The 19,171-nt window shown below is 32.2% G+C and overlaps 1 protein-coding gene across 1 annotated transcript in view; it reads right to left on the bottom strand.

The window, feature by feature from the left end:
• The window catches only part of LOC145323707 (uncharacterized), a 46,026-nt gene that overhangs the window by 15,731 nt on the left and 11,124 nt on the right, over positions 1-19,171 (bottom strand). The window contains exons 8-12 of the mRNA XM_080166175.1: positions 13,712-13,805; positions 13,183-13,255; positions 7,337-7,374; positions 4,344-4,462; positions 3,649-3,768 (exon numbers count right to left, since the gene is read on the bottom strand). Coding sequence (XP_080022301.1) covers positions 3,649-3,768; positions 4,344-4,462; positions 7,337-7,374; positions 13,183-13,255; positions 13,712-13,805 — 444 coding nt within the window. The remainder of the gene's footprint in view (positions 1-3,648; positions 3,769-4,343; positions 4,463-7,336; positions 7,375-13,182; positions 13,256-13,711; positions 13,806-19,171) is intronic.

Genomic DNA, 19,171 nt, shown 5'->3' with positions numbered 1-19,171 from the left:
TTAACAGAATCCACACTACCGCACATCTTGATCAATGCTTTGATATCAAGTCTAGAGTTTAAATATAGTAGAAATAATACTCATCATAAAGTTTGTACAATGAAAAATTAACAAATGAATGGTATTTTTGATTGTAACTACCTTAATGTGACAAAAACATATTACTTTTGACTTCAAGAAAAAGGTCATGTAATCAAAGAGCGACATGTTGTTTGGGAACCATAACGTTTTTAAAAAAATTTATTATTTGAATTTTGAATGTGTGGTTTTTGGTTGGCAGATTTCTTGTTAATAATCCGATGCATTAGTTCTACTTAATAGATTTAGAGAACGGATATTTCTAGTTACAATGTTTTCACAATAATACAAAGTTTTTTTTTTATTAAAAGAGGGCTATTTCCCACATGTAGCATTTGGACCACAAAGGAACTTTTTAAAAATCGTGTTTTTAATGCCCATAGTAAGTAAGGTTAAGTTAAGAAAAGGTTAAAGAGCTCGAAAGGAAATTAAGTATCCTATACAGTTAGGTTAGGACCCTGCAGGATTAGAGTCCCCAAAAGGAGCTAGAAATATGTTTTTCTCTCTCTAAAATAAAAATAGGAGAAGGAGGGTGGGTTGGAGGTCAGGAAATAGTTTTGAGTAAAATCAATGAAAAGTGTTTAAAAATTAAAATTCTTAAATTTTTCTTTTCGGATAACATAGTTCAAGAGGTCTAGTTGTAACTATTTCTTTAATTTAATTATAGTCCCTTTCGTTTAATTGCCTCTTAAGGGGCATTTTGTCGTAATTTAACAGTAGCTTTTCTCTTATTTCTAGCCCGTGCGGGGGGCTCTAACCCTAGGGGCCAATTACCTAATTAGACCTAAAATAACCTAAAAACTACTGTGAAAAAACGACAAAAGATCCTTAAGAGGCGATGTCACGAAAGGGACTATGCCCTTTAACTTTTTTATATTAGATTGTAAGAACACTCTCACTAGTGTAGAATGTAGATGCATTTCTATTCTACGGATTAACTCTATAGCTCTACCTTTTTCTTTCGACAATATGTAGATAACGCCAGAGATTTTAAAGGATAAGACAATGGACGATTTTAATGTACAGCATAAATGATGTCCTTCAGTAGATCAAAATTGTTGGATGAAAAATTTGGACACTAATCAATCAAGATTTAATAAAAGTACCCAAAGTTATTGAGCAAACAAATATGATAATGGTTGTAAAACTTTGGGTACCAGTGTAATTTCCAGTCCAATATCCCCCTCATTCCTGGGGTAAAACCCAAACCATGTCATACAGTTTGACTTTAGAATGGCATTTGATATAAAATACAAAAAACAAAATAAAATATATGGTAAGTTTTTTTTGGTATGGTCCCTTGCGTGACATCGCCTCTTAACGGACGTTTCGTCGTATTTTCAGAGTTGATTTTCTCATATTTCTAGCTCCTGCGATACAATTGTCTAACCCTTCGGGGCGATCATCTAACCTAACCGAAAATAACCTATAATAAGCTACTATGAAAATAAGACGAAACGCCCCGTTTTTTTTATCTAACTTAAGATACTGAACTGAATGAAAAATCGATTTTAGGAAATCTTCGTTGAATGGTTTAAGGCTATTTTATTTTTAGATTTGATTCTTTGGTTGTTTTTTGGTTATTTTTATGTTTTTCCCTTCGAATAGAGTCCCCATATACTAGAGGCGCAGCTGCTAGTAAAACATGATAAGCTAATAGAAGCTTTAAAATAACCTACTTTTTATAATAATATGTTTTTATTATCTTTAACTCTGACTTTATTAGGTAATGTTTATTTGTCAGATCTATTGAGTTTTTCATTATGGATGTTGTCGTCCTTGGTCTTTAAAATGTTTTTTTGTTAGTTGTGGTAATCCTTTTAGGTAAATATAAAGTAGTAAGCTTTTTTGTCTGTAGCCAAGGATCTCGCTAACAGCTGAACTGTTAAGGTTCTCCATTATGGTGAAGCTTATTAGAGGTTCAGGGAAGGTTTTTAACTATTTTTTTTGGAGGAGAGGGTACCACCACCCTCCCTTTAGAAATCACCCCTTAAAAATTACCAACCCCCCCCCCCGCCTCAAAAAAAAAATAATTTTTTTAAAAATCTAAAATTAAAAATAAGGGGGGGGGGCAGGGGTCAACCTTGTTTAAATGTTTTTTTTTGTAACCTCTTTAGGTGGATATAGGGCCAAGATAATGTATATCCCAATACATACAATTTACATATTTTCCAATATTTTACCAAAATATGGATTTATACTTTAACCAGTCAGGGAGTAGTAGACATTACACTGGTACCCAAAGTTTTACAACCACGTTATTTTACTCGTTGGCTCATACATTTTTGGGTACTTTTAATTTGAGGGTTCCAAGCAAGCAGTGTCCAAACATTTCAACCAATAATTTTACTCTACAGAAGGTTTAATTTTGTTTATCATCATTGGGAATGTGTATAAATTTATTGTCTATTGTCTTATCCCTTAAGATCCCTGACTTAAACCCAACTCATGGAAGGATCAACGAGACAAGTATTCCGATACAAGTAATACGATGTCTGACTGTTTTTGATTAAAAAAATAATATCGACATATAACTAGTTTTGACACTCCCCCCTCTCTCACAATTTTTAACATCCCCCTTAAACCAAAATCGAAAGTATGGTAGGGGTATAGGAATGTGTGATTTTTTTTTGGGGGGGGGTGTATCAAGGGGGGTGAAGAAAATGTCAAGGCCGGATTGGGGATCAACATCTTTCAGGTGAATACTCCCCCCCAAACTTTTGTCAGGGGGGGGGGATTCACCCCTCTACACCCCCCTTCTGCACGCCTCCTGGGTGAACCGATATAATTTTGGTTTAATGGAAGGTTTCTTAGGAATATGTTTTTTAAGAGAAAAACTGAAAAGGAAAGAAATTTTAAAAAAGAAATAATATTTTTTAGAATTATTATGCCGACCCCGGCCTGGTTTAAGCAGAAATTATTGAAAATGTATACTTTCATGCAATGTTTTTACATATTTATATATTCAAAATACTTTATGCTTAAATATATTATTCAAATATTTGGAATATATTAGAATTTTTTTCCGTCTATTATTAAGTACGATACAAATTAATATTTGAAATATAGGGGGGGGGGGGGGGGCATTTTTTGCGCGGATTTTTCGTAAAGATATGTTCTAAGACTTTAAAACATGATTAGAAATCTAAAATTTGGCGTGACAGTTGCTTTAATGGGGTTAAAACGTGGATATACCGGTTTTCGGCGGCAAGGACGGTTCCTTCATATTTCTGTTTTGAAACATATAACAGCAATTGCCATGCCAAATTTTGGCATTCTATTCCTATTTAACAATCTTAGAACACATACTCTTACATGATATCCGAGCAAAAAATGACCCTTTCTACCAAAAAGAGAATACAGTGAAACATATCCAAATTATAGACCACCCTTAATTATAAACAAGTTTAAACATGTCTGTCTAATTCAAAAGTGCCGTAGCCATGGATAGCCTTGAGGTATTGAGTTTCATCTGTTAGGGTCCTACGTATCACCTGACATAGCAGCAGTATGAACTATTATTAAAGTCTTTATTAACGGCTCGGTGTTGGGCGTTACTCAAATTAATACCTGAACGTTTGAAAAGTCAGCAATAACATCTGGAAGTACATAAGACCTCGGGTCCCCCACTTCATACAGCATTTGTTCCCCTACAGTTCCTACTGTTAGCAGTCCACCAGTATTAGGTGCCTAGATAAATAGATTTATAGACTGATAGAATGAAAAAATTAGACAGATACAAAGATAGACTAGACATATTTAATATATATGACATACTTTATAAAGCTTTTATAAGCCTAGGGCTTCACAATATCTCTTCGGACAAACAGACGAACAAATAGATTCAACAACAAGCTAAAAACCATTCTTCAGCTATTAAGTAGTAAGCAAAGCTTATCAAAGCTTATAATATTTAGATTTCATGTTGCTTATATGTTACGCTTCAAATAAACTTACAGAAAGAGCGACGGCCGAACAGACAAATAAAACAATATTCTCCAAATGGACGTACAGGTGAACAAAAAAAAATAATGAGATATTCAGAAAGAAAATGATGTAATATAAAATTAAAGATATCAGGGTTCTAAAGGGATAAGACATTGGCCGATACAAGTTCCCAAAGTTGTGAAACCAACGAATAAGAAAAAGTTATTATAAAACTTTGGGTACTAGTGTAATAAACATCCCAATGTCCCCTCCCTCCCTGCAACCCTTTACAGAAAGACGGACGGCAAACAATCAGATACAAAAAACAAGAACAATACCTTTGTAATGAGCATAGAACCATCCTTTCTAACTTCAGCAATGGGAAAGCCAAGATTATCAAAGTGAGGAACTTTATGCCAGTCGGTGTAATTGCCACCAGTACATTGGGCGCCACATTCTACAACAAACAAGGATGACAGCATTCATAATAAAAGAAACAGAAAAGCAGACAAACGAAAAATGCATTTAAAATACATAAATCAATAACTATAAGTCAAAATAAAACTTTTATGTAAATTTATCCCAAAATTACTTGAATACAAGATGCTTAAACGGACATACTTACATTTTAAGACTTGATTATAGAGATGCTTTGTTCATAACAAATTATCTAGGTAACCATCCTATTTATCATTATTCCAAAAAGAAAAGGGCGATATTTAAGAACAGTTTGACTTAATAAGAGCATTTGAGTACAACCCTTCACCCAACTTTACAGAATTACGCAAAATTGAATGACCAAATTGTCTTACAAAAAATTGTTGTAAAAGAATTTTGAACATCAATATTCAAATAAACCTACGGACATTCTGGTAATAATTTCAAAGTTTGAAAGCTTTCAAAATAGTATCTAACTGTTAGGGGAACCATCATGCAAAGTTTAAAACTAATATGATGATCCTGCCTAAATCTACTATAAATCATATACATTGCTGACGTAAGAACGGACTAAGCCTAAGTATAGAAAAGCCTTTATATCTCTTAAACAACTTGTCCAGTACTTCAATTATCCTAGAAAGTTAAGTTTATCACCTCAAGAAATGACCATCCTTTAAAGAAAACTTTGATAATTTGAAAATTGATAGTCAGTTCTTGTGAGAGTTTGATTTATGCATGCTTTCAGGGAATAGATATTCCATCCTAAGAAAAATTATTTTGCCCATAGGATTCCTTAAAAATTATTTCCGGTTTCTCAAAAAGTGCCTAGTCGACCAGAGGAAAGTGTTTTGACGTACATGGAAAATAAGGAATAGTTTTTCGCGTGTTTGTGTTTTACTTAAGGTCATGTTAGGTTAGGTTATATTGTGTACAAGGGGGGTTCTGTGCTCGCTAGCATCTTGAGAGCAAGTACCCATTGTTGTTTACCCAAAGTATTGATCATATTGGTCATAAGTGGTGTAAAAGAAGTATTCAACGTTTAAATGGTAAAAAGTTGAGGAAAAATATACCTTTGGGGAAGCCAAATCCCTGTGAGAATGGTATCTGCTCAGGTGTGAATTTGAATGGACTTAAGTTCCAAATATATCTTGTATGAGTGTTTATGTGCTGTAGCAACTGATTACAGTACAAATAACATCAATATTCAGAAATAGGTCCAATTTTAGTCAAAATACCATCAGGTAAACGCTTCAAAAAATTTTAGGTGCATGCTTAAAAACATAAATGAATTTTTATGCTTCATTGAAAGGCCACTAATAGAATGCAATGAACTGAAGTTGCAAACTGATCATTTAAGCCAGTTTAGGTCCAATCTTTAAAATAATATTTTCGGGTACAATAAGATTTCCTGGCCTGCAATAAAAGTATTAATGTGCATGGTAATGAGTTGCGACTGGTGTCATAATGCAATTGGAAAAACTAATCTATATTTTTTATCACGCACCTGGCATATAAACTCTAAATACATTTTAGAAGGATTGAAAAGCAAAAAAATTCGCAATTTTAAATTCATTACTAAAAACTAATTATTTTAAAACTTTTATGGAATATTTTTTGAATTTCAAAGAAATCACATTTTAAAATTAAAATCAAATTTAATTAATTCTTAATTAGATTTTTTGCATTTGTGAAAAAGAACTTATTCGTGTCCCTGTTTCTCATGAATAGTTTACACTTCCATAAGAATTTAAACAAAATTAGGTTCCTTTAGAAGGTGGATTATAAGGTGTACTTTTAATATAATCTTGAGATTAGAAGGATTCCAAACTTTATAAACTTTTAGAATATAAAGTTGACAAAATCTGTTCAAGATTGTTGCACACAGGACCTAGGATTAGGGATGTGACCTGGGAAGATTATATAATATTTGTTAGATAATAGGTAGAAATTAAAGTCTTCTATGACCTTTTAAAAAGAAAACCACAAGAAATATTATAGCTTTATAGGAAACTATTGGGCAAATCAAAATATTAAATTGGTTAAAGATATCTTCAACTTGAAATGTAAATTTATGTGATGTATTTTGTAGGTATATGAGATAAGGTGTAAATAAAATAATCTCTTTTTGTTTTCAATATCTTTTCTAATGTCATGTATATTTGAGAAAATATTGAAAATCATTATTTGGGTAGATCTTTTACAGCACATTTTCCGGTTTCTAACTAATTCAGAAAATAGACTAAATAGTCTGTAATGAACAAAAAAGTTCCCAGACCACGGCGACCCGTGAAACTATACTTTAATAACCAGTGCAAATTATGATAATGCGAGAAATAAAAATGAACCCTATTATTTTGTTTTGAGGATTCTCAATTCCTATCCCAAGATTACCAACTAGTTTCCATATGAAGCATATCTTAAACTTTAAAGAAGCAAATCTATTACGCTTTTTCACCAGATATAAAGAAATGTGGTGAATATATTTCATCTTTTCTTATTCATCATATGTAATTAGGGAAATTTGATTTTCTCGGCTGCCACTTAAGATAGACGCGACGGTTGGTTTTTAGTGAAGATTCACCTTACCAAGGATCATTCAGTATACAAAATACTTGGTCCGTATATATATTTAATTCGTGATTTTCAAAAAAAATTTCATATTCTTTTTTATCTCTCTTTTAATACAACTGAAAATCTGTTATATATCAATACTTTGCCCGTCAATGTTCAACCATGCTTTTTGTGCTTCAGTGACAGAAAGGGTAAACTTCATATCCAATTTATACAGAATAGCGGTTATAAACCACACTTTGTCGCACTACGTACAGACAGACCTATGGACATACCCTTCTTGTTATAGAATAGCTGCAACAATATATAAAAGAAAATTTACCTAAGAGGTGACCTGCAAGACTGCCACCAGCCAACTGACAACAATTTATTTTTAACATAATTCCGCTTAATTAAAACAATAAAGGTACTAAGAAAGAGAGGTAATCAGGCTCCACCAATAAAAATATCCTGGGAGAACTCGGCCGACCTGCTATTGGGTAGAAACTGTACACATTTTGGTATGAAAGGCCTTATTTTTTTTATTTCTTCCCAATGAAAAAGTCGGCTATAAACGGTCGAATTTCTTAATTAAAACCCATAGATCAATAAGTTTCCATAGCTTTCAAATTTCGTTCGGACGGGTGTTACTAACAATACTCCTTAACTTTTTATAGATTCATATACATTTAAAAAATTGAAAAAAATAGGAAAAATACTATTAAACTTAGATAATAAAATACGAGTATATTCCCTTTCCATTTTTATAAGTGCAATTTTTATTTTGAAATTAATTGTCACGAATATGATGCATTTTTTAATTTTTTTATTTCGTCGGTTCATATATTTTAAGGTGTTGAAGCAATAATACCCTCTAATAAAATCAAAACCCTGTGTCCGAATATTAGGCATTAATTGTTCTAAATGTTGACGAGATCTTAAAGTACATACCACGCACAATCTATTTAATTTTTTAGAAGTATCTTCTGTAAACTAAAGGAATACAGTTTATACTCAGGTAGTTAACATATGCTATACCAGTTTTAAAAAACAATTATTTGGTATCTTTTTTTAAAGATAATATTGTAGTCTTAATTTTCTCATATAAAGTAAAAATAATAATAATAAAGTAACGTGCAATATTTTTTTGTAATGTTTAAAAAATATTTAAATTACAAAAAAAATCTCATAAAATAGTTTTAGTTAATACTGAATAAACGATGATTAATTCTTTTTTAAAACTATCTACAATTTCTTTTTTAATTGCGACAAATTGTTTTACTATACAATATTCTTCTTGTCTCATAATTATATTATTAAAACTTTCTTACATATGTAGAAATTTGTGCTTTATTATAGCCCCTAGAGGCCTCATGAGTCTTGAGGAACTTGAGGGAAAAGAGGAGTTCAATCTTCATTTTTATATGAAAAGGTAAAAAAAATAAACAGGCCATTTTCTCTAGATTGGATTTCTATTAGAAGTTACCCTTCCCCAAATTTGGTTTTAAAACTTTCCTCGACCAATGAGAAAATTATTTGTTTAGTTGTTAGCGAAATCATTCGCTACACACAGACAGGTAGAAAGGGGCGTCGTAGCTCAGTGGTAACGCACTGAGTTACGGTGATCAGAGTTCGAGTTCTAGTCCCCATGTGGCAACTCGAATTTCTCAGTTGAATACATTCGCGCAACTTCCCCTGGTTGTGTAAGAAAGGAGATTATTGGGTGGTTTGGATACTTAATAGTCCTGTACAAAATATCTGTACAACCCTTATCCCAAGCTCCTCTGCGGAGAGCGTCATTCATTAAGGTGACTTAATTTGGGACACCTGCCATACTCGGCGAGGGTGAGGTAATAAGGAGTAGCTCCCTTGAGACAGCGGGTCAAGGCATAATGTACTTGAGCGTGGAGCTTGATAGCCCTAGTGGCTATACAAAAGTGTCTCGTCCTTCTCCATGACTACTTAGGTCCAAACACTAAGAAACAATGGCTACACAAACAAACAAACAGACAGGTAGACGTCCTGTTACTTTTATACAAGGATGAAGTCTAAACTTTCTGGGGTATCTATATTGGTCTCCTGACTTAATTGTTTTATTTTACTAATTAAGCAGCAAAATTCTATCCTGAAATCAATGCAGTTATGATTTTTCCTTCGTTTATTTTTAGATCTTTTTTGACCTTTAAAAAGAATCGAAATGAATACTTTATTATGAGCAAACAAACAGATTTCTATTTTATCAAAATAGAATAGATTGTACAAATAAAAGATATTCAGGTTTAGATAACTTGTAAAATGTTATCTTTGCGAAGTTTTGCTCAATTATCGAAAGTATTTTTAATGTCCTCACATTCCGGGATAAGACAATGGAGGATAAATAATGTGTATTGTACAGTAAACCCCGAATAAACAAAATTACTCATTCTGTAGTTGTTTGAAAAGGTTAGACACTGTAGGTTTGTACAAACTAATAAGATACCCAAAGATTTTGTGTCCACAAATGATAGAAACTTTGAGTACATTTATAGTTTAGAGTCTATATTATTCCCTCGCTCATTGTTAAAGCAGGGGTATACATTCTACATAACATTCCATCCCATTCCAAAGAAATTCAAGATATATTCAACTTTTTAAGTGGCAAATTTTGTTAGAAGCAAAGCTACTTAAAAATTCACTTAGACTATACACCAGTCATTTAGTCCGTCAGTCCGTAAAGCTAGAGAGTAAATGTAATTTTCTCAGCTTTTATAATCTTGTGATTATTTTGTTATTTGCTACTTAAAGATGTTATTATCCTTGTTAGTTACTATATAAATTGGGGTAAAGAAATATATATTTGTGGATGGAAAAAATACAAATAAATCAAGAATATTTGATAGAGATAAACATGTAGAATTTGGAAAGTGGTACAACTTACATCCCAATCTAGTTAAAAATTCTAGTATAAAAATGGACAAAAGAGCATACTTCTTAAGTCATTCATTTAGTGTATCATTACAGCCCAATTACAGGCTAGCTAAGAGAGGAATAATATTATTATTATATTGTTTCAATTAACTTTAGGAACATAAAAAGAGATTAGAAGAATAAAAAGTGCACTAAAATCAATATCCATCAAATTATTAGGCTATTTATAGAAGCCAACCGTGCAGTAGACACGTACTAAACTGGGGCATTTATTCCAGGGGGGAAGGGGACATTGGGATGGAAATTATACCGGTACCCAAAGTTTTGTAACAAATTTATTAAATTCGTTAGATCAAAAACTTGGGATTGGTTGGTTTCCAAATATAATTAGAGTCCAAATATAAATCTATAATTTCATTTTGCAAATTTTTTTATCATTGGGGATGTATTAAATGAGACTCTGACGTCCAGATGTAGAACATTGTTTAGATAAAGGGGGTTGCAATTTATACTTGTACAAAAAGTTTGATGAGCAACTTATTTAGAACCTCCACATTTTTAATTTTGAAATTAAAAAGAAAAAAACTTTAAAAAATATTTTTTTAGGGTTCAGTAGTTAGCGAGATTTTCCGTTAGACCCAAACAGGCAGATTCATAGACAACATACTTCTTTCTTAAGACCAGAGGTATTAAATAATCATTTTTCAAGACATTCAATATAATAATGTACTTTCCAGTATGGCTTCAAAACCGATTAATATCCGGTGGATTAGAACAGGTTCTCAGCCATACTGAAAAATAAAGTATAGGATTGAATTACTGACATTTTCCACGAGTATACAAATAAAAAGTTTTGTTAGCCCGGGCTAGCAAAGTGGTTTTCATCTCATAATTTTTATTTTAATTTTCGAGGAAAGCTGTCTATGATACGATGCTATAAATAACTATTCTAGGTTATCTGCAATGTTAAGAACTAATTCATGCTTTGGTACCTTTGAACATAGTTGTGTTTTTCTCTCCTAAATCTTTTGTCTTTTTTCAAGTTGATTAAACAATAGTAAATAATCAGTTCTAATACAATATTTATAATCAAACCCGGGGAGGAAGGGGACATTAGGCTGTTTATTACACTATTCCCCAAAAGTTTTTAAATAAGTAACATTTTCTTATTCGTTGGCTTGGCAACTTTAAGGACTTATTTAATTTTGATGGGTTGGCTCATTAAGTTAAGTGTCTAAACGTTTCAACCATTAATTGTGATCTAGAGAAGGGGTAATTTTGGGGATTTACATCTATTTATCGACCATTGTCTTATCCCCCAGATCCCTGAATCAAACCACCATCCTGAAAACTTTCCATCAAAAACTGTGAAACAATAACAAAGGAATTGCTGAAAACAAAAGAACAAAAAAGTAACAAATAAAAAAGTTTTGAATATTGAATTATTTGTCTATAGAAAAATATGAAAAGATAAAAGTGCAAACACATGAAAATTTTCAATAAAAATAAAACATTTTCATTTTTGGATAGCAATAAAAAAAATAATTTTATTACTGTTGGAATAAAAGTAACAGGATGTCTGTCGGTGTGTAGCAAAGGATCTCGCTAACTGCTGAACATATATGTTTCTCCTTTATAGTAAAGCTTCTTTTATGCCAGGAATAGATTATAAACCTTCCAAAGAAATAGCCTTTTTTTTTAAATCACCCCCTCCACTCCTTCTTAGATTAACTTGAATAAAAATAAAAGGAATTTTTACCAAAAAACATGTGATAAAAAAAACAATCTCTGCGAGCATAAACCAATAATAAATCTAATTTGCCACCAATAAATCTTATCTAACATATTTTTTTAAAAGAAAACAACACTTATTTCATTAAATCTCTTTTCCAAATTGACCCAAATCATCACGAACTAGTACAATGCCACATCAAATACTTTTGTCAAGACGCTTTAGAGATTTTAGACTACAAAAAAATACTTAAGTAATTTTTAAGTCATAAAATCCAAGCCACAGATGCCCAATCCGCTTAAAATACCGGCTCATAAACCAAAGAAGCCGCTAAAAATCCGCCCAAAATAGCGGCTAACTATCCATTGTTATTTTTGTTTCTCCATGATAAATGACGTGAGGACGTATAAACACGTAGGATAATGGAAAACGTGGGTTGAATTCCTAGAAAAGTAAATCCATTAGATATATAATCTATGGATAAAACTCCCACAAATTTATAAATCGACTGATGGAGACTGGCCAATTGCTGATGGTCCCGTAAATTTCACATTGTAATCTTTTAAAGCAATTGCCATGCATAATTTAGCTTTCTAATACTGTTTTAAAGTCTAAAATACACAAGTTTACGATATCTTTATAGTAGGTCCATCCCTATTGAAATATTTTCAGCAAATTTTTAATAGAAAACTAAATAGGTTTGGCATTTGCAATGAAGAACTTCTTTAAATTTCAAATCTAAAACAGAAATACCACAATCTTAAAGTTGAAGCTTATATAGTAAGAATTTTGACCCGAAAATCGAACATAATGAAAACACAAATGTACTCTACCAAGGAAATATACCTAAACGATTTGAAAGACACAAGTAACCTTTTTATCCACCTACATATTTATCCAATACCGAATTGCAGAAATAAATCAGCAAATATATATTAGCACTTTCAACGTTTACTTTACCAAATTTCTGCACACACAAAAAAGGTAATGTAAATCAATCAATAACATTAAAACTTTTGGCCATAAGTAGCGCTGCAATGTCATATTCTAATAGTAAATTGTAAAAAGTCGATTAATATCAGCCATACTGACAAATGATATATAGCATCGTAGACAATTTTCAACTAATATTTAATTTGTAATAACCGCGGAAAGCTGTCTATAATACGATGCGATGAATACCTAACTATTATTGAAAATATGTTGACTTAATATGAGCATTTTAAAGCTCATTTTGTAGCGAAGAGTCTCGCTAACCGCTAAACGAATATGGTTCTCCTTTACAGTGAAAGTTCTTATAGATCCAGTAAATGTGTAAAACTTTTATTAGGGAGGGTACCATAACCCTCAAAAAAAAAGACAAGTCACTCCAAGAAAAATGTTCCCCCAGTCAAATAAAAAAATCCTTTTTACTTATTAAACAAACTAACCCCCATTCTCTCAAGTGCTCTAAAGACCTTTACGGGCGTAGTTGTTCTGCTGCAGGCGTTTTATTTTATATGCATGTTGATGAAGACCGATTGTTCTATAAATAATGTTAAAATTCCTGATCAAATTGGTCTTCTTTCCATCCGAACTCGTGTATTAGAGGGGCAAGCGCTAGGGCGCTGTCAGTACATCTTCCTGTAATAAGATAGATAGATAGAACTCGTGTATTAGAGGGGCAAGAGGTAGGGCGCTGTCAGTACATCTTCCTGTAATAAGATACACAGATAGAATAAATAGACAGAGAGACAGATATAAGAATCGATGGTTTAATATAAAACATAGATTGTTGTATATTAAATTTGATTGTTCAATGTCATGTTTAAGTCCAACATACATAAACCCATTTATCAAGCATAACAGTAACAGTCTTCCTGCTACCGCCGCGCTGATTCGATAAGAAACTCCTTCACCGTAACTTCTATTAAGGTCCAGAGATTGTTTAGATATAGATATATTTTGGAAAAGGGTACTTCTTCCCTCCAAAATGATTTTTAATCTACAGATGACGAAAATTTGTGTATCATCATCGGGGATGTACATAAATTTATCGGCCATTGTCTTATCTCTTTAAACCCTTGCTTAACATTTAACCTGTGACAACAATATCTGCTCCCATATTTAGTGCTGTCACCACGGGGCCAGCACCATAATAGGCGTTCATAGAGTTTACAGTTGCGGGGAAATCCTAAAATTATAATACATTCTTTTATAAAGATGTGACAGGATGAGTGTCTCTCCGTGTGATCTGTTCATACCACTAACAGATCTATTATAGTATAGATGCATATACAGACAACTACCTCCCTTCATTTTTCAAACTAGTACTTTAAATAGATAAACGTTGTAAAAAAATTATAGCTGCACTTCTATGGTATATTCTGATAAAAGACTTGGAACTATAGTGCAGCTTCCCTACTTAAAACACATGTTTTTTTCTATTTGCCAGGTAATTTTATCCACAGAGCAAACATTTCAATTATGTGCAAATTCCAAAGAATACTGGAGTGGAGATTGAAATTCAGGTAGATTATTATTACTGTTTATATAGATTTCTAGAGATGGGAAGGCAGGTAGATTTTTGTAATATAGAGCCCAAACTTCAAAGATTAATGGAGATAGAAAGACAGGTAGATTAATTGTACTGTATTACCTAACTACAAAGAATACTGGAGATAGAGAGACAGGTAGATTACTTGTACTATATAGCCAAAGATTACTGTAGTAAAGCTTGAAAGACAGGTAGATTACTTGTGCTACATGGTCAAACTCCACAGATTACTGGAGATGTATATGTAGATTATTGGTAGATTATATGAAACGTAAAGCAAAGTAAGCTATATAATAGATAGAATGACAGTTATATTATTTGTACTATATAAGACCTATATCTCCACGCACCTTGGAACGTACTTGCAATTGCAATGATTGCGGTGTAATGCGTCCAATCACCCATCAGACAACCAACTCTCTGAGATGCACGACCTTTGTCTGAGAAGTCCCAACTGTGCACGGTAGCGAGTTGCGCCTGTTTTGGGCCAAGGCATTCCCCCCACTCTAACTATTTACGTCGCGCATCTGACATAGTAGCAGTGGGAACAATTTTTAACGTCTTTAGTTATGACGCGGTGTCGGACCGAGATTCGAACCTATCACCTTCCCGACGACGAGCGGATGCGCTACGTGTTGAGCCACGGTCGCGGGTTATTTGTACTATATAGCCAAACTTCAAAAATTACTGGAGATTGAAAGACAGGTAGATTATTTGTACTATATAGCCAAACTTCAAAGATTACTGGAGATTGAAAGACAGATAGATTATTTGTACTATATAGCCAAACTTCAAAGATTACTGGAGATTGAAAGACAGATAGATTATTTGTACTATATAGCCAAACTTTAAAGATTACTTAAGATGGAGAGACAGGTAGATTATTTTTTACTATATAGCCAAACTTCAAAGACTACTGAAGATGAAAAGGCAGGTAGATTATTTGAACTGAATAGCCTTACTCCAAAGATTAGTTGAGATGTAAAGCCAGGTAGATTATTTGACTATAGGCCTATATGCCCAGACTAACAAAACTGATAGGAATTCGTTATGGGATTTTTGTTTTAATATTCGTGGAAAATTGTCTGTAATATGATGCTATACATGATTTTTCAGTAAATAATGTACTCAAAACTACATAGGAAAGGCGAATTTTTTATATTATTACTTTCAAAGACAAAACAGTAAAATATTATAATTGAAATAACAACTGTCGTGAGAATTCTGCTAGTATTTTATGTGAGCAAACTCCATCTGTGAACTATTGCAAAAACTTTAGAATTGCAAATATGTTTTGTGCGCCGCAAGCATGGTCACTATTAAAAAAGTTTCCTTCATATACTACATGGAAATAGATAGTTAGATTTTAAGTACAAATAAAGTTTAAAATCTAAAGTAAAAATCATAATGCTTTGGGATTTTCAGCAAGGGAGGGGACAATTGGACTGTTAAAAATGACACTGGTACCCAAAGTTTTATATTCGTTAGCTCAAAATTTTAGGCACTTTTTTGAATTTTCACTGGTTGGTAATGCTCCAAACCTTTCAACAATTAATCTTAAACTAACGAAGGAGTGTATTTTTGTTTATCATCATTTGGGATAAATATCAATTGAAATATTGGGAGGACATCAGTGAAGTTATAACAAGAAAAATTAAACAAATGTACATAATCGAATAAAGACAGATTAAACTTTGACCTATTAAGTAGCATTGATACCTATTCAAGTTTTTTTTGCATCTATCCCCAAACTTACATAAACCTACATACCTACCTAAACTTATTTAGCATTTTTTCTATTAAAGTTTACTTATCTAGATGCATTAAAATCCTGCGACCGTGGCTCAACGCGTAGCGCATCCGTCCGCTCGTCGTCGGGAAGGTGATAGGTTCGAATCTCGGTCCGACACCGTGTCAAAACTAAAGACGTTAAAAATGGTTTTCACTGCTGCTATGTCAGGTGCGCGACGTAAATAGTTAGAGTGGGGGGGGATGTCTTGGCCCAAAACAGGCGCAACTCGTTACCATGCACAGTTGGGAATTCTCAGACAAAGGTCGTGCATCTCAAAGAGTTGGTTGTCTGATGGACAAATGGAAGCTTTACAACGCAATCATGAGCGGAGTATGTTTTAAGGTGCGTTGAGAGGTCTAGTACCCGAAGCGACACCAGGCCCCCTAAAGTCCTAACTCTTATCTAGATGCATTGTTTGTACCAATAATATTTTATTTTAATCATCCACAGAAGGAGAATTGCTAAATCCTTATATCAAAGTAACAGGACGTCAATGAGTCTGTAACTCTGTATTGACAAACACACAAAGTAAGTTATGAAGTATTTATGTAATTTAAAGCATTACAGACCGATGGATGGACCAAGTGAATTATAAACTGGATATGCATTGCTACAGAAAACTTTTACCCAAAATTCAAGAGGTCATCTTAAACAGCAGTCCAGTCGTTTTGACCAACTAAAAGAGGTTAATATTAGATCGAAAGATATGATAGAAGTAAGGATAAATTTTGTTTTATTTTTAGTGATTTTATAAGGAAAAAATTGCTAAAATACATTATGCAATGCCTACTGTGAAATTCCACTATTTTTGTAGATTTAGAAAATAGTTTTTTTTCTTGAAGATAAATCAGCTTTAAGTTTGCAAAGCACCTTCATTCTTCAACAAATAAAGATGCATTTGATTTCAGTTTTGAACAGGGATATAAGGAAGTAATACCTAATCTTTGAAAAATAGAATTGTCTCTTATGTCAGGCTCGTGACAAAACTTTTAGGAGTAAAATAGGAATATCTTTAACCATGAATGTAAATTTGGGAATGTCTCAACATTGAACAAAGGATCTCAAGACTTAAAAGTTTAATAACAGTTCCTGTTAATAATGTAAATCCTAAACCTTTTTCTATTCTTGGGGAATCTTAATATAATTTTGTACAGTTTATTTATGTTACATACCAACAGTCTTTAGGTACTATCCACCAATAATTAAGCTATATGTTTGATTAGCTGCGCTTATTTAAACCCCACAATCCTTTAAAATAATATTTGTGTTCTCCCAAGAATCTGTTAGAGCAAGAATGCAGGGTTACAGAAAAAAGATAAGTATACTAAAAATATTTCTAAATTATGAAGAAAGTGATAAAACAGTAGCAGGATGTATAACTGTCTATTTCCGATTGTTTAAAACTGCTGTTAAAATCAGACCCGGGCTAACAAAACTGGTGTTTATTTAATTATTATTTAAATATTCATGGAAAATTGTCTGTATTATTTTTATAATATTTTTTAATATGGTTGAGAACCAGTTCTAATCCAGTGGATATTAATCGGTTTGGAAGCTATACTGGAAAACATGATATTTAACCTATTTTGATATTTTTATGTTTATTAATATTGCATTCTTGCAGAATCTTCATCTGTATTACAGTACAATGCAAAAAAATAAACAAATATTGATTATCAAATATTTTTTTTGCACATTCAGTTGTATAATTTTCAGGGATTGGACAAGCAAAGATAATATAATCCTCCTCACGAAATTTAACTTCTGTGAAATTTAATTAAGCCAATAGACGCTATTAAGGGGGCACAGTTGGTTTTTTGGCTGATTTGGGGATTTTTTTAACTTTATGAGTCACAAATGCCAACAAAAGCTTATTCTATGTAAAAATAAAGTTAAAACCTTTCATAAACAGGTTATAGCTTATGTAATATAACATATCATATACATAATATTGTGATTTTAATAAGAAAAATGTCCCTAGAACTAGTCTACTCATATGGTTAAAAAGTCGAAATTTCTTATATCATTCTGTTAAAAAGAAAATTTTTTTTAACATCGACTTAGACCTCAATTAAAACTTTTGGAGAGTTTTTAAGGTGTACATATATGATTAATATACATATTATATGCTTTCAATAAATAGTATACAAGGCTCGGCAGCTGCGCATCAGCTGTGACTAAGCTGTAAATTTTAACCCATTTTGATGCTTTAAAAGATCTTTGATAAGAGGGATTGTCATACTTGGGTCAGGTTCGACCTTTTAGTTGATATTTAAAATTGTAAAAGGTTTGCCTGAGGTATACAGTCTGCCGAGCCCTTTAACAATGTCCTTAAAAATTATCCTGTAATTATTCAGTTTTTCAACAAATTTACTTACAATTCTGTTATACATTTATGTTCTGATTATTTAGTTATGACAATTTATAAGTGTTAATATCCGTTTGTCCCACTGCACCGTTTCAGAGCTTCGCTTTAATGGATGTTTTCATCCTTGTTATTTTCAAATTTTAATAGTTGGATGGAGAGTTTAAGTAATACCTACAGTAAATGAATGTGGATTCATGGACTACTATTAAATTTAGAAACCAAGGCCATTGAAAGGAAAGAACAATATAAATCAAGTATTTTAAACAAAGTTAAAGGACTGACATAAAAAAAATAGTGGCTTATAATTCAAATTTATTTGAAATGTTTCAGAAATACAGAAAGGAAGACATACACACATTTATAAAAATTGAGAAGCTTTGTTCCTAAAACTATTCATAATAATCATTGTATATGGTGCATTATTTGCCAAATGTACCACTTTTCTGCACTACCTCTCCGATTTTGTTAATACTCTATATTTTGGTCCGTTGGGTGATTCAAGGATGCTGGATGGCCAAAAAAAAGTTTCAGAGTCCCTGGATGTCTAGATATCTAGCTATCTATGAAGGTAGGTAACAAAAATTTAAAAAACACCCATTTTTTCACAATTTTAAAAATTAATTTTTTCATCAATCTTACATCCAACCTATACATTTTATACACCAAAATGATCGTTTATTCATGTAAAAAGTGCACATAATGCTATTTTGGCCAAAACTCTAATTTTACAGGGTGTCCAACAAAAAGTGTATTTTGGATATCTAGCATAATACCCAAAATACCTGTCCGAAAAAAATCATTTTTTTTTGCTTAAATCCTGTGTTTTATCATGTGTCAAAACTC

The sequence above is a fragment of the Acartia tonsa genome, chromosome 7 (assembly GCF_053477335.1).
Source record: "Acartia tonsa isolate MP-2025a chromosome 7, ASM5347733v1, whole genome shotgun sequence".
NCBI lineage: Eukaryota > Metazoa > Arthropoda > Copepoda > Calanoida > Acartiidae > Acartia > Acartia tonsa.
This window is presented reverse-complemented; position numbering and strand designations above follow the sequence as displayed.